The sequence below is a fragment of the Nyctereutes procyonoides genome, unplaced genomic scaffold, assembly GCF_905146905.1.
Source record: "Nyctereutes procyonoides isolate TBG_1078 unplaced genomic scaffold, NYPRO_anot_genome, whole genome shotgun sequence".
NCBI lineage: Eukaryota > Metazoa > Chordata > Mammalia > Carnivora > Canidae > Nyctereutes > Nyctereutes procyonoides.
The window spans coordinates 55,460,524-55,477,098 of record NW_026575020.1 but is presented as its reverse complement, the minus strand read 5'-3'; the positions used below and the strand labels follow the sequence as shown (position 1 = coordinate 55,477,098).

Here is a 16,575-nt window from a genome sequence, read left to right as displayed (position 1 = left end):
AGGCGACTTTTTCCTATCCCAGGAGAACTCGCGCCGGTTCCTGTCCGGCAGCCAATCAAAACGGCCGTTTCTGCGCCTGGCCCCGCCCCTCGCACCGGAGGTGCCGAAACGTCATCACTGCGCGACAGATATAAAGTTGTGTGGGTTTTGCCTGACCCTGATTTCCCAGCAATTTGGCTCCTCAGGATCTGGGTGGCTTATGGGGGTCTTCGAGTAGTTCCCGACCAGCGGGCAGCGGCGGCCCGGCAAGAGTCCTTCGCTCCTGGGTGGCCCACGCCCAGCTCTGATATCTTGGGGGTGAAGACAGGGAGGCTTCGGCTGGGAAAGGGAGAACCAAGCGGATCTGAGGCTTAGAGGGAGGAGGGAAGAGCTCTCCTCCGGGAGGTGGGAAGAAGAGGTCGGGGCTCTTGGGGGGGGGGCGGAGGGGGGAGAGCGGGCGTGATATTGGCGCTTATAAAGGGAGCCGGAGGTGGATCTTAGAAAAAACAATTCCGTCTTCTCCAAATTATTCTAATGAGACAGTTGTATTTCTCGTCGTGATCTGATTTCTAGCTCTGTGCTGTATCATGGGATGGGATAGCTCAGTGTTTTTGATTTTCTTGAGCATAAAAGTGGAGATGTTAAATTGCCCAGGAATTTGTTGCTTGACGCTGTTCATCTGGAGCTATGTTCGTTGCAAATAATATGTTGCTTGAGAGTGGGTAAAGGAGATTTTACCTAGAGAAAAATAAGCGGTATTTAAAAAGCAGAACAGAGGGTTTTCGTCGCAACCGTATGATCATCGCCGTTACCTTAACTTTTGGCCACTGTCGCTAAGATGAGCGCTCACCCTTTTGACCGTGAACATCGAGTCCGGAGCACGTTGAAGAAGGTCTTTGGGTTTGACTCTTTTAAGACACCTTTACAGGAGAGTGCGACCATGGCTGTAGTGAGAGGTAACATTGCCAAATTTCCTGCATTTACATTTGTCCTGGCTATACTGTAGCATTGCCAGAGGGTGCCAACACCCTCCTTTTGACCCTACCTTGGTCCATGGTTGTTGGAAATCTTGTAGATGCGTCCCTTAAAACGTGCAGTTTTATTGGCAGAATCACCCAGCTGTTCTGGTTCTTACATTTCATAGCCAGAGCTGCAGATTGAAAACAACTCATAGGGGCACCTGGGTGGCTCAGTAATTGAGCGTCTGTCTTTGGCTCAGGTCATGGTCCCAGGATCCAGTCCCACATCAGGCTCCCCACAGGGACCCTGCTTCTCCCTCTTTCTCAGTGTCTCTCATGAAGAAATAAATAAAATCTTAAAAAAGAAAAAAGCCAACTCATAATTTTCAATCCATGTTTATTTGTGGTCTAGGCAGTAGTGGGAGTGACAGGAATAGCCTAATCCAGTCACTGACCTGCTAAACTCTTTGTTGAAGATTGAGTAACCTGGGTCTGAAATAGAGAAGGAAGGAGTAATATTTTCCTTAAAAGATTTTATTTATTTATTCATGAGAGACACAGAGAGAGAGAGAGAGGCAGAGACCCAGGCAGAGGGAGAAGCAGGCTCCATGCTGGGAGCCTGACGTGGGACTCAATCCCGGGACTCCAGGATCACGCCCTGGGCCAAAGACAGGTGCTAAACTGCTGAGCCACCCAGGGATTCCCCGGAAGGAATAATATTATAAACTGAGATGTATTGGCAAATGGAGGTTGTGCAGAGAGAAGCAACAATGTAACATTAATTACATCATAACACTTAAAAACAAAATACCTCTAAATGATATCACTTCCATGTCTTCACAGGTATCCCCACTCATCTAGGAGTATTCAACTTTCATGGCCATTTAATTCAATTGTCCATATCCCAAAAGACTCAGACTTCTCACCCTTGTGGTTATTGCCATTACTGGAAATTGTGCCCATTTCCAAATCTCTCTGGATCGATCCCCACCCTTTACACAGGAAGGATAGGAAGGAAATTAGCATTATATTGAGATCTTTCCATGTGCCAGACGCTGCTAGGTGCTTTTCCTACACTCATTAAGTTTTCAATAGCCATGATGAAGGAAAAAGATAAAAGGCAAGAAGCATGTATTTATTTTCTTTTAAAGACTTATTATTTGAGAGAGAGGGCACGAATGCTCATGCACGGGCATGGGGAGGGGCAGAGGGAGAGGGAGAGAATCTCAAGCAGACTCCTTGTTGAGCACAGAGCCTGAAGTGGGGCTCAACCTCACAATCCTGAGATCATGACCTGAGCCAAAATCAAGAGAGACACTTAACCACCTGAGCCACCCAGGTGCCCCTAGGCAGGAAGCATTAAGTGTCATTGTCTTGTATTTTTGCAGGTGACAAGGATGTCTTTGTGTGCATGCCCACGGGGGCAGGAAAATCCCTCTGCTATCAGCTCCCTGCTCTGTTGGCCAAAGGCATCACCATTGTAGTCTCTCCACTCATTGCTTTGATTCAGGTGAGGCTTAGGAAAGTGAAGATGATAGCTTCAAAAGTTTAGGGGAAGGTTTTTAGTTTAGTTTGTTTTTTTTCATTTGGAAATGTCACCTCTCATTTGTTTGGTCTTTTGCCTTTTGTTTTCTTTGATTTGCCTATTTCCGTTTCTATATTGGGTTTCTGAATTGCCCAAATGTGGGGTCTCCACTAGTGCATTCATAACTAGTTGTTATGAATGAATCTTCTGTGTCTTGATGGCCTGAGCCCTTTCATTGTCTTTTGTTACTTTTCACCCAGAGGAGTACGGAAATGTATCTGTATACACAGACACTCTCTGGTCTACACACATATGTACTCTTGGTAGGTTAGAGGATGCAGATGGATGGAAAGCTAAATTGATATAAACTGGTTGGAACATTGTCAGCATCTGCTCTGCACCTCTGGCTATATTTAAGGCCTGCAGGTGGGCTGACAGAATCAGAAATGAGGAAGTATGGCCATGCGGTTAAGAGCCATCCACTGTGAAGGAGAAACAGGAGGCAGTACCAGTGCATCGTGAATTTCACGAGATCTCAGGCTTTGTGCTCAATGCTTTATGTTCATTCACTTTACTTTCGCATCGTAAAATTTCATTTAATGCTAACAACCACCCTGTTAGGTAGTTACCGGTTTTGTAGGACGTACAGAGGGACAGAATGAACTGAGTCTCAGAGGCGAAGAGCTAGCCAAAGAGCATGCAGTGATGAAGTGAGCCAGGGCTGTCTGCCTCCAGAGTCTGCGCCCTCAAGACTGCTTCACCTCCTGTACTTCTTGTTTGTGCAGAGGAGACCTTGGAGGTTGGGAGGAGAACATTTATGACTGGGAAATGCCCAGTAAGCCAAGGTGATATTTATCATTGGGTCCTCCCTTGTGGCCTGTTTCCTTTCTTCCCTCAGGACCAGGTGGACCACTTGTTGGCCCTGAAGGTACGAGTGAGTTCCTTGAACTCCAAGCTCTCAGCACAGGAGAAAAAGGAGCTGCTTTCTGATCTAGAGCGAGAAAAGCCACAGACCAAACTTCTGTACATCACACCAGAGATGGCAGCCTCACCCTCCTTCCAGCCCACCCTGAACTCACTGGTGTCCCGCCACCTGCTCTCCTACCTGGTGGTGGATGAAGCTCATTGTGTTTCTCAGTGGGGGCACGACTTCCGTCCTGACTACTTGCGTCTGGGTACCCTCCGTTCCCGCCTAGCACATGCCCCATGTGTAGCTCTGACCGCCACAGCCACTCTCCAAGTCCAAGAGGATGTGTTTGCTGCCCTCCACCTGAAGCAACCAGTTGCCACCTTCAAGACTCCCTGCTTCCGGGCCAACCTCTTCTATGATGTGCAGTTCAAAGAACTGCTTTCTGATCCCTATGGGAACCTGAGGGACTTCTGCCTCAAGGCTCTTGGACAGAAGGCTGATAAAGGGGTGAGGGCCCTCAGGCTGGGAGGCCAAGACGCTCGAGAGCAGTGGGTGGTATCTGCAACACAGAGATGGATATTGGTTTTCTAGAACCTTTGCTTTTTCTAGCTTCTTTAGAACTAGCTGAAGCTTCTTAACACTTGTGTACAGAGAGTTGTTCCTTTGATTTCTTGGCATTATTCCCCTTAGTGGAGTTCCCTGATGCTGGAATTCTGTGGGAGATGGGTGTCCAGCCCCTGAGTGAGGCCTTTGCAGACCTATCCAAGCAGAGGAGCTATATGGGTTAGGGTTTTGAACTGCTTTGTTACAAATGGCAGAGCCCTGCTGGTGGACTGCCTTACAGGAACCCGTGAGAAGGAGCGAGAGCTGCTTTTTTTTTTTTTAAAGACTTATTATTTATTTATTCAGTCAGAGAGAGCCAGAGAGAGGCAGAGACACAGGCAGAGGGAGAAGCAGGCTCCATGCAGGAAGCCCGATGTGGGACTCCATCCCGGGTCTCCAGGATCGCACCCCTGGCTGCAGGGGGCACTAAACCGCTGCGCCACCAGGGCTGCCCGCAAGAGCTGCTTTTACAGCAGGACGAGGTATAATAGGCAGATTGTTCTGTTCTCAATGCTTACTTTCTTCCCATGTCTTCTCATTCAGTTGCTGTCTGGCTGTGGCATTGTTTACTGCAGGACCAGAGAGGCTTGTGAACAGCTGGCAACAGAGCTCAGTTACAGAGGTGTGAATGCCAAGGCTTACCACGCAGGTAAGGGGTGCCTGGGCCATTTGATTCCCTTTCATCTCAGAGACCTCTCAGTGGGTCTCTTGTTCTTTAAAGATCCTGGATAATCAGCTGGTCTGTTATCTTTTTCCAGATACCCAGGCAGAGCTAAAGCAAAAAGGAGTCTAGACACAAATGAGATCTAAAATGAGAACTATGACTCCTGAATTCTTTTTTCTCCCTATGCCCTCCCAGTAGCAGTGATGAGTTTTTAGAAGGCCAGGTATTGGTGTTGTGGAGAGAGCACAGGTTTTGGAGGCCAATAGACTTAGGTTTCAATCTGGGCTTTAACGCTTATTGGGTGCTATGTGCTCCACACAAGCTAGGGTCTTTATGGGGTTAAGTGTGTGGCCCAAGGCCACGCTGCTGGTAAGTGGTTAATCAGGGTATGTGTACAGCACCCAGTACAGTGTCAAACCCAAGGTAGATTCCAAGGGAAATATGGGTTCCCTTTGCCACCTTCCCCTCCATCACAGGGCTGAAGGCTTCTGAAAGAACGCTGGTGCAGAATGAGTGGATGGAGGAGAAGGTGCCTGTCATTGTTGCAACCATTAGTTTTGGGATGGGAGTGGACAAAGCCAATGTCAGGTGAGTGATGGTTCTTGCCTTACCATCCCAGGTGGGGCTTGCCTCAAGTGACTGCCTAGTGCTCTGCCTCAAGGCCCAAGTGCATATGCTCCTTCTAGGGCCAAAGGGGAAGGAGGCCCCAGGAGCGAGTCCCCAGTGCATAGCCCACATGGTGACAGGTGCTGTGCAGCCCCCTATCAGGGGACTGCACAGCAGGGTTCTATCATTCCCCAGTAGAGGGCAGCATGCAGCCGTCAGGCCCATCCATTAGCACAGCCCAGTTCCCTGAGTCTAATGTCTGGTCCCCGTGAGGGGGTGGAATGAACTATCTTAAACTGCTCCCTGGGGAAATCCTCAGCAATGCCTTATTCCCAGCATTCCTTGTTACTGCTTACTGATCTTCCAGAAGAGATGGGTGTGTCCCAGCTTCCTAGCCCCACCCTGGCAACCCTTGGGAAGGCTTTTACCTCTAGCCCCACCTGACCTTCCAGAGACATTTTCAGCTACAGCCTGAAGCCCTTTGCTCTGATCAACACCAGCAGTAATGCCTTATATGATTTACTTGCACTTTTGCATACATGATCTCCTTAAGACTCAAGTTGATCAGGAGTGGAATGAGTCTCTGTGCTTGCGTTTACGAGAACACAAGCTTTGGAATCAGTTTGGACCCTAGGTTGGCTGTGGATCTTTAGGGCCAACTTTGAAGTCAGACACCACTAGGCCCAAATCCTAGTGCTACTGTCCCCTTGCTGTGTCACCTTGTACACATTTTTTTAATCATTTCATTGTCTATAAGGTGGGGTTATCTCATCTGATAGTAACTGTAGAATTAAGTGAGACAAATAGATAATGTTATTTATTTATAGGAGGTATATAATAATGTTGTCCCTCTCTCTCTTCAGAGAGGTTAAAGGGACTTACTTGGATCATGCAGCTTATTAGTGGCCATATATTGTTTCTTTAAGTCCAGTGCTTTTTCTCCTGGGCCTGTGACACTGAGGGTTTTTGGTTTCTCATATGTGCTGAAATTGTTCCTCTTAACTCTGCTGTGGCCTCTGACTTGGCCACTCCATGGCCAGGAGATCTACTGATGGGGTACAGGGGTCATGGCCACATTTCTTCTGGAACCTGCTAGCCTCCCTGCTCCTGGTGGCCACAGAAAGCCCTGCTTCCCTGGTTCTGATCACTCCTCTCCTCAGCTCTTCTGCCACAGCTCATGCTGCTTGTCCCTTTGGATCCTACAGGTTTGTCGCCCACTGGAATATTGCCAAGTCTATGGCTGGGTACTATCAAGAGTCTGGCCGGGCAGGCAGAGACGGGAAGCCTTCCTGGTGCCGCCTCTATTACTCCAGGAATGACCGGGACCAAGTCAGTTTCCTGATCAGGAAGGAAGTAGCAAAACTCCAGGTAAGTCCTGGGCAGCAGGAGCCCTTTCTGTCCAAACTCCCTCCCACTCTCCAGTTTCACGCAGCTTATTTCTGAACCTAGGCAGCTTGCAGCAGCTAGGTTAGACTTTTTCCTTTAATGGATCTTAGTGTGACTTTTGTGTGCCTGTTATTTTACATAGCCAAGATCAATCCTGTCTTGTGTTTTAGGGTGGGGAGGGGCAGAGGGAGAGAGAGAATCTTAAATGGGCTCCGCAGTCATGAGACCATGACCTGAGCTGAAATTAAGAGTCCGATGCTTAACCGATGGAGCCTCTCAGGCGCCTCAGTCCTGCCTTGTTTTAATTAGCATTGTTATATAAGAATTTTTCCACATTGTTGAAAGTTCTGTGTTTTGGTTTTCAGCTTGCTTGCTTGCTTTTTTCTTTCTCTCTTTCTTTTTTCTTTTAACCAAGTACCTAAGTGAACTTGATGTATGATAGGTGACTTTATAAGTCAACAGAAAAGGATGCACTCTTGAATAATTGGTGCTGGAGAAAGATAAAATCAGATACCTACCTCCTCTACCATACACATATGAATTACAGGTACAGTAAGGATCTCAAAAAGGGGTAAGGGACCCCTGGGTGGCTCAGTGGTTGAGCATCTGCCTTCAGCTTGGGGCATGATCACAAGGTCCTGGGATTGGGTCCTGCACTGGGCTCCCTGCATGGAGCCTCCTTCTCCTCCCTCTGCCTATGTCTCTGTCTCTCATGAATAAATAAATAAAATCTTTTAAAAAACCTGTAAAATTGGGGGGAAATATTTTATTTCCTTGACAAAGGGATGAGCATGTCAGGATTTTAAAAGTGGAATCCAAGGAAGACCTGGCTATTTGGCTAAATCCAAACTAAAAATTTCTATGTAATAAGAGATACCATAAACAAGGTGAAAAAATGAGCCATTGTTGGGGAAGGTATTTGCAATATGCATAATTGAGAGAATTCCTATTGGTGACTCTGTAAAAGGCAGATAACTGCAGAGCAGAAAGTATGAATTTCACAGAAGAGGGAACCAGAATATCTAATAAAGGTATGAAGAGTTGCTTGGCCTCCCTTAGAAATCAGAGACTTGTAAAAGAGATGATGAGCTGTCACTTTATACTCATCATACTGGCAAAAATGTCCAACATCTTTATAATCACTGTTGGTGAGGTTGTGGGGAAAGGGGAACTCATGGTGTTGTCAGGAATATGGACTGATATGACTGCTTTGAAGAGAGACGAGGCAGTACATGTAATGGGAGGATTATGGTGCTCTGTGATTCAGTAATTCCACTTCTAGATAAACAAGTTGTCATGACGCGTATAAGGAAGTACAGGGATGTTTGCTGCAACTCCGTCATAATGAACTCTTCCTCTATACAGTATCGGATAACCCAGTGTTTACTGGGTTAGTCACTCGGTGGAATGATCTAAAGCAGTTAAAAATGACACCATAAATCTACATTAACCAACACGGATAAAGACCTCAGAGCATAATTTGTGAAGTTGCAAATGGAGATGTGGAGCCTTTTTTTACCCCCACCGACATTTTAATAAGTTTTTTTTTAAGATTTTAATTTATTTATTTATTTATTTATTTATTTATGAAAGAGAGGCAGAGACACAGTTAGAGGGAGAAGCAGGCTCCATGCAGGGAGCCTTCTGTGGGACTTGATCTCGGGACTCCAGGATCATGCCCTGGGCTGAAGGCAGGCACTAGACTGCTGAGCCACCCAGGGATCCCGACTTTTTCTTATAAGAAATATTGAATGCCAAATGAAAGAAATATTGAACACAAGTACTTATATCTGATCTTTACCAAAATGAGGTTAAAAGGACAAAAGTTTTATAAACCCACAGGGACAAGAAGAATAGAAAACAAGGTAGAAATGTCAATAAATGTCTGCCTAGAAAACCCCTGACTCTACTGGAAACCTATCAGAGTTCATAAGAAAACCTGGCAAGATGTCTATATGTAAAGGATATATTTTTTAAAGCCTAGCTTTTCTCCACATTACCATGAATGCCTAGGAATGGAAATGAAAAAATATTAAATTTGCAAGAATAAAACTTATAAAATACCTAAAAGTAGGGGTGCCTGGGTAGTTCAGTCAGTTAAGCGTCTGCCTTTGGCTCAGTTCATGATCTTAGGGTCCTGGGATCAAGCCCCACATTGGGTTCCCTGCTCCTTCCTCCCTTTCCCTCAGTCTCTCCCTGTCTCTCTGCCCCCTCCTTCACTCATGAGTGTTCTCTCTCTCTCTCTCTCTCCAATAAAAAAACCCCGAAAACTCACCACTTTGTATTTTTTGTTTTAAACATTTTATTTATCTATTCATGAGAGACACAGAGAAAGAGAGGCAGAGACATAAGCAGAGGGAGAAGCAGGCTCCCTGCGAGGAGCCCGATGCAGGACTCGATCCTAGGACCCTGGGATCACGACCTGAGATGAAGGCAGATGCTCAACTACTGAGCCAGCCACCCAGGTGCCCTCCCCACTTGGTTTTAACATGCAGCCAGGGATGGAAACTACTGATTGAGATAAAGAAAACTAATAGCTCGTTGAAAGAAAACAGGCTTTGAGTAGGCATAAAAACTGAGTGGGAAGACGTACAGCTACATACAGTTCTCCTCAAAGTTAATATAAATGAAGTTCCAGTAGAAATCCTAAAAGACTCCTATTGGGAAGTGGAATCTTAGAACTTATGTGAAAGAAGAGCCCAAGAACAGCCAGGAAAAGTCAGGACAGGAAGAATGGTGAAGGGGATGAATTTAACTCAGTGTCAGAATGTGCTGGGGTGTTGCTGTAACCAAATGCATTTAATACAGCAGCAAGCTGTGGTACAAAGAAATTAGAATTCAGTCCCAGAACACGTGAGAGTTTAATATGTGATGAAGCTGATAGTTCAATTTAATGGAAAATGAAAGGATTGTCTAGTAGGTGGTATGGGCATCCCTTTGGAATAAAATAAAAGTGCCCCGTTTAACACCTTATATAAAAGACAGATTTAAGGACCTACATGTAAAAAATAAACAATGTTTTGTAAGACACTTTATTGCATGTATAACCTAGGGCTTGAAATAGTTTTGTAATGGAAATTGGAAATTCAGAAAACTATATTTTATTTTATTTTTAAGATTTTATTTATTCATGAGAGACAGAGAGAGAGAGAGGCAGAGACACAGGCAGAGGGAGAAGCAGGCTCCATGCAGGGAGCCCGACATGGGACTTGATCCCGGGTCTCCAGGATCACACCCCAGGCCGAAGGTGGCACTAAACCACTGGGCCACCGGGGCTGCCTGAAAACTATCTTTTAAAGAAAGTATTTGAATTAAAGTTCTTGAACTTTTATAAATCCTTAACCTGTGGGGGAAAAAAACATTCAGCAAAAGATACCATAAACAAAGCCAGCACATAAACAGCAGATCTGGAAAACTAGTTATGTAGAGGGCAAACCAGAGGTTGATGTTGAGGATAAATGGAGAGATTTCACCAACTGACAGGAAAAAGCAAAGTGTGTGAAAGTGGGTTCCCAGAAAAGCTCATCCAAACGGTACATCCAAAGACATTCAAATTCAATAGTAATCAGATAAGTGCAAATTAAAAATAAATGACATGTGAAAGGGCTCTAACACTCATTGCTAGTGGGCATGTGCAGGAGAGGGCCTGCACTTTGGAGAAAAATGAAGTGTTGCAGTCTTTTTAGGGGGAAGCATTCTAGCAATATCTATTACATTTTATTTTCTTATTTTTAAAAAATATTTATTAGAGAGAGAGCGTGAGCTGGGGGAGGGGCGGAGGGAGAGGGACAAGCATACTCTGTGCTGAATGTGAAGCCTGATGATTCCATGACCCCCAGATCATGATCTGAGCCAAAATCAAGAGTCAGATGCTCAAATGACTGAACCACCCAGGCACCGCCTATTGCACTTTAATATGCAGTTATCCTTTGCCCCAGATACCATATTTCTGGCGCCAAATCGCCTGAAATAAAAGCAGCAGTGCACAAGCTTGTGCCTGAGCGCTTGTGTGGTAGAATTGGTCATGAGGACTGAAACTGAAGAACAAACTAAATACTCGGCCACAAGCAGTGATAGAATTATAGTACATGCTCACCATGGGGCCATAGGCACAACTGAGCACCCAGGAGGGTTCTTCTCTTGGTTTTTGAAAAAGAAATCACGTTGATTACTGTGTGACATTATAGATTTGCTTATTCTCTATCTGCTCTGTCAAAGTTTAAGTTCCTTGAGAGCAGGGACCTTTTGTGTCCTGTATATCTGTAATGGCCAGACCAGTGCTGGGAACATAGTAAGTGCTTAATAAATTTTTTTTGAATAGAGAAATGAATGAATGAATGAATGAATGAATAGGGAGAGGAGGTGAATACAAGTTGGGATTGGGAAGGAAGGGGCCTTTTGTGGACCTGGTACTCTGCCAGGAATGAAGGGGGCATGATTAACTTGTCCCTTTTATCTGAAATTCAAATTAGACAAAGAAAAGATATTGGTAAGATGATTAGGTATGAGATATTTATTTAAAACTTACAGTGAGATATAAGAACTCATGCTAAGCTTATCAATAAGACATGTAAGACAGAGACAAGATCCAGAAAGCTTCCAGAGAGGTGATACATGGAGGACTGGTAGCCAGAACAGCACCAGTTTTCTCCATCATAATATCAGAAACAAACAATGAAACAGTGCCTTCCAATTCTAGATAAACTGTTTCCAACCTAGAATTTTCCACCCGGTCAGCCAATTAAGTGTAAAGGCAAGTTAAAAAGACATTTACAGCTTCCAGTTTGATAAGCGGAGTTCGGAAGTGTTGGTCTTTACAGGCTCTGGGGATAGAAGGGTGTTGATAGCCTCAGCAAAGTGCTCACATTCTCCTGCTGTGCAGGGATTTAACCACCACCATGTCAAGCAAAAAGGCAAAGACCAAGACCACCAAGAAGCACCCCCCCAATGCTCAACATCCAATGCATTCACCCTTTCTGACCATAGATTCAGAAATTCAAAGAGGCCTTCAACATGACTGATCAGAACAGAGATGGTTTCATTGACAAGATTTACCCTGATATGCTTGCCTCCCCGGGGAAAAAAAATCCAACTGACGAGAATCTGGATGCCATGATAAATGGGGCTCCAGGGCCCATAAATTTCACCATGTTTGGTGAAAAGTGAAATGGCACAGATCTGGAAGATGTCCTCAGAAATACTTTTGCTTGCTTTGATGAAGCAACTGGCACCATCCGGGGAGAGCTGCAGACAGCAGTGGGAGGCAACGTTACAGGCAAGGAAGTGGATGAGCTCACAGAGAAGCACCTGGACCAAAAGGGAAATCTCAATTCATGTGCATCCTTAAGCCAGGGGGAGCAAAAGACAAAGATGACTGAAAAGAACTTTGGTTCCAGCCAAACGTTCCTTGTGGCCACTTGGGGTATTTCTGAGACTTTGCATTCTCTTAGCTTTGCAGCTTTTGCCTTTCTTGTATTTGTTTTCAGCCATTTTGGGCACAAGCATCTCTATAATCAGACCGGAAGTGGGGAGACTTTTATGATTTTTCAGAATTGAAAATGGGGCAGTTTAATTTGCTAGCTCCTTCCTCCCCCCAAATAACTGCAGTCTACACAGTTTTTTTTTTTTTTTTTTTTTTAGAGAAAGTTATCTCATTTTTTTCTGAACCATAATTAGACTTTATGATAAAAAAAAAAGACATTTTTGGACACAGGGTTTCAAGAAACTTCCTCCTGTGGAAAAGCTACTGAAGGATGACCCCCACCCCCCAGCCCCCAAGAGGCAGTAATTGGAGAGGGGAAGATAGAGATCTGACCCAAGCCAGGCAGAAGGAATGTCCTGGGGGTGCCACTGAAGGACAGTCTCAGCTGTGCACACCAGGGCAAGGGAGAGGCAGTTCACATTGAACCTAGAAGGACAGAAGGCTCGGTTGGGGGGGATGTTTCTAAAAATAAAAGTGAAACCTGCCATCTTTGGCCGCTGTTGACATGAATTTTTCATTATATCACAGCATTTGGGGGGTGAAAGAGAAATATACACTAAAATCTAAGTAAGTGAAAAAGTGTAACAGGTTTTTTTTTTTTTTTTATGATAGTCACACAGAGAGAGAGAGAGGGAGGCAGAGACATAGGCAGAGGGAGAAGCAGGCTCCATGCACCGGGAGCCCGACGTGGGATTCGATCCCGGGTCTCCAGGATCGCGCCCTGGGCCAAAGGCAGGTGCTAAACCGCTGCGCCACCCAGGGATCCCTAAGTGTAACAGTTATTAATTTTGGGAGGACAAAGTTGTTCAAGAAAGGGATATGTGATCATGAGAAATATAAAAATATAGTCACATGGTTTTTGCTCTGGTCTGATGTAGGTTTATTTATATGCGCTTGGGAAGTGGGGATGATTCATTCACCTTCCAGAAGCAGAAAGTCAATATTTAAGATTTCAGATATCAGTGTCTTATATTTTCAAAGTTCCTTTTCTGTATCTTTTTCTTTATTTTTGAAAATTTCACAATTTTTTGAAAGGAAATTTTGACAGACATGTACAAAAAGGCAAATAATGCATAATCTCAGCACTCAGAAGAAATCACTGCTCACATTATATACCCTTCTCTACACACAGAGGTATATGTGTTCTTTCAAATCTAAATACATTTGTGCATATATTTACTATTAAATTGGACATATTGGGCAGCCCAGGTGGCTCAGCAGTTTAGCACCACCTTTGGCCAGGGCGTGATCCTGGGGTCCTGGGATCAAGTCCCGTGTCGGGCTCCCTGCATGGAGCCTGCTTCTCCCTCTGCCTGTGTCTCTCATGAATAAATAAAATCTTTTTTTTTTTTTTAAGAATTTTTTTTTTTTTTTTATTCATGATAGTCACACAGAGAGAGAGAGAGAGAGAGAGAGAGGCAGAGACATAGGCAGAGGCAGAAGCAGGCTCCATGCACCGGGAGCCCGACGTGGGATTCGATCCTGAGTCTCCAGGATCATGCCCTGGGCCAAAGGCAGGCGCTAAACCGCTGCGCCACCCAGGGATCCGAATAAATAAAATCTTAAAAAAATAAATTGGACATATTACATTGGAGAACCTGGCTGGCTTATTCAGTGGAGCATGTGACTCTTGATCTTGGGGTTGTGAGTTTGAGTCCCATGTTGGGTGTAGAGATTATTTAAAAATAAAATCTTAAAAAAAAAATCTGTATCTTATTATGTAGGATTCCCAAATGCCAGTTCCTGGGACCTCTGCATAAGAACCACCTGAGCAGCTTTTTGAAAATAAACTCCAAAAGTTCTGGCTCCAAAAAGTTCAATTCAGTAGCCTGGGTGTGGGCCCCAGGTCACTTTTTAAAAGTTATAGGTGGGGGACACCTGGGTGGCTCAGCGGTTGAGGGTCTGCCTTTGGCTCAGGATGTGATCCTGGAGCTCTGGGATCGAGTCCCGCATCAAGCTCCTGCATGGAGCCTGTTTTTCCTCTCTCTGCCTGTGTCTCTCATGAATAAATAAATATTTTTAAAAAATATAAAAAAATTTAAAAAATAAAAATATAAAAAAATTAAAAGTTACAGATGAAGGACGCGTGGCTGGCTCAGTCAATAGAGTACGCGACTCTTGAGCTCAGGGTTGTGAGTTTGAGCCCCTAGTTGGGTGTGGACATTGCTTGAAAATAAATCCTTTTTTTGGGACACCTGGGTGGCTCAGTGGTTGAGCGCCTGCCTTTGGCCCAGGGTGTGATCCTGGAGTTCCAGGATCGAGTTCCACGTTGGGCTCCTGCATAGAGCCTGCCTCTCTCCTTGTCTCTCATAAATAAATAAAAATTAAAAGAAAAATCTTTTTTTTTAAAGATTTTATTTAATCATGAGAGATACACAGAGAGAGAGGCAGAGGCACAGGCAGAGAGAGAAGCAGGCTCCATGCAGGGAGCCCAATGTGGGACTCAATCCCGGGTCTCCAGGATCACGCCCTGGGCTGCAGGCGGCGCTAAACTGCTGAGCCACCCCAAAAATCCTTTTTTTTAAAGATTATTTATTTATTCATGAGAGACACAGGGAGAGAGAGAGAGAGAGGCAGAGACATAGGCAGAGGGAGAAGCAGGCTCCCTGCAGGGACCCTGATGTGGGACTCTATTCCAGGACCCCAGGATTACGACCTGGGCCAAAGACAGATGCTCAACCACTGAACGACCCAGGTGCTCTGTTAAAATCTTAAAAAAAAAAATAAAGTTATCCAGGTGATTCTGAGGTATGGTTAGATTTGGGGACACCCATTTTGCAAATGGCTTTCTTACTATCATTTGATGCTTCTTCCCTCATCATCCTTTAGGCTGCAAGGTAGTTCAGCTATGTAAGGCTTTTGCTAAGTGGTCTTTTCTTGCCTGCAGGAAAAGAGAGGGAACAAAGCATCTGATAAAGCTGCTATCTTGGCCTTTGATGCCCTGGTCACCTTCTGTGAAGCATTGGGGTGAGTGACTTATTTCATATGTGGAGTGACATTTTAGATCTTTCTTCCCCCAATGCCTACTAGTTAACCAACTAATGTAGGGCAGCTCTTAGGCGACCAAGGCACTGTCGCCTGTCGAAGGCTATTGTGTGGGGTGTTTCCTGTCAGGCAGCCTGCAAGTCAGTATCCTTGCCAGGAAGGCTCCAGAAACTGGCAATGTGAAGACTCATTCAGTATTTCGGGTGGTTTTCCAGCCACCCAACTCCACTCACTTCTGGAGTGGCTGGTCCCATGAGTGAGTCATGAATCATGTGACTGGTTCTTGAGCCATTAGCATTGTGGTCGTCACTTGACACTGAACTGGACCACTGGCTTCACTTGAGTAAGAGTCATTCTTATCCTGGATTTGAGAGGAGCTACGTGACCTACCTTATCTCTTGGGGGTGGGGTGGATAATAAGCTTGGAGAGAATTCAACTTTTTTTTTTTTTTTAATTCAGCTTTTTCTATTGTAACACCATACAGCCCACTTGGAGTCCACTTCTCTGTTTCATCTGTATGTGCTGGTGGTAGAAGTTTGGAAGAGCCTGATGGCTGCTCCGTGACAGGCAGGTTGTGGCAGGACAGGTTCGAGACATGAGGGACACTCAGGATGATTCTGGAATATCTGGGAGCACTTTTTAAAATATTTTATTTATTTATTCATGAGAGACACAGAGAGAAGGCAGAGACATAGGGAGAGGGAGAAGCAGGTGCCTCACAGAGAACCTGGTGTGGGACCTGATCCCGGAACTCTGGGATCACGCCCTGAGCCAAAAGATGCTCAGCCACTGAGCCACCCAGGAGTCCCTAGCTGGGAGCACTTTGTATGTATGCAACCCTTTGGTCTAAGAAACTCACATGGGTCAGACCTCGTTGGACAACTCTGTAAGGTAGATGAGGCAGGAGTGATTGCTTCAGACTTAGAGATGAACAGACCGATGCCCAGAGAGGTCATGGTCACAAAGCTCCCAGGAGACAGACACCACTAAACCTGGGTCTCCTGATTTTTAGTGACATGTGCATCTCACATACATGTCCCAGCTTGGTTTTTGCAAGACTAGATTTTTGAGGCACAGAGCTGAGTAAGTACATAGACCTGGTGTCCAGCAGATGTTTGAGGCTCTCCTCTGGAAACCAGAGAGGTGCTTATTTATAGGGCCACGTGTTTTGCTTCCCACCCCCTCCTACTCACTGATGATTTGGTGGCTCCTTTGAGACTGAGTCTCCCACTTGACCTCCCTGGCACAGCCACGCCCAGCAGAGGTGGTTGGCACCCTTGCCCACATCCATTGCAACTAGAGCCCTTTTCAGGCTCTCATAGAGGGAGTTGTTAAACTAGGCCTTCAGGCTCCTTGAGCAAAATGCTCATAATGAAAGGGCCCAGGGTCCTTGCTAATTATCAGAGTCCCTTCTGCTGGAAATAACCCTTCTGGGTTCTTTTCTGGGATGAGTCTGAGGCTCTGTAGGGCTGAGG

The 16,575-nt window shown here is 45.3% G+C and overlaps 1 protein-coding gene and 1 pseudogene across 3 annotated transcripts in view; both read left to right on the top strand.

The window, feature by feature from the left end:
• Positions 1-462: 462 nt before the first annotated feature.
• Positions 463-16,575, top strand: part of RECQL5 (RecQ like helicase 5) — a 36,728-nt gene continuing 20,615 nt past the window's right edge. For all 3 annotated transcript variants that reach the window (XM_055317891.1, XM_055317901.1, XM_055317908.1), the window contains exons 1-7: positions 463-935; positions 2,327-2,448; positions 3,362-3,880; positions 4,520-4,625; positions 5,117-5,228; positions 6,452-6,614; positions 15,002-15,081. In XM_055317891.1, the coding sequence (XP_055173866.1) occupies positions 818-935; positions 2,327-2,448; positions 3,362-3,880; positions 4,520-4,625; positions 5,117-5,228; positions 6,452-6,614; positions 15,002-15,081 (1,220 nt within the window). In that variant the 5' untranslated portion in view covers positions 463-817. The remainder of the gene's footprint in view (positions 936-2,326; positions 2,449-3,361; positions 3,881-4,519; positions 4,626-5,116; positions 5,229-6,451; positions 6,615-15,001; positions 15,082-16,575) is intronic.
• On the top strand, positions 11,522-12,228 carry LOC129505025 (myosin regulatory light polypeptide 9-like; annotated as a pseudogene).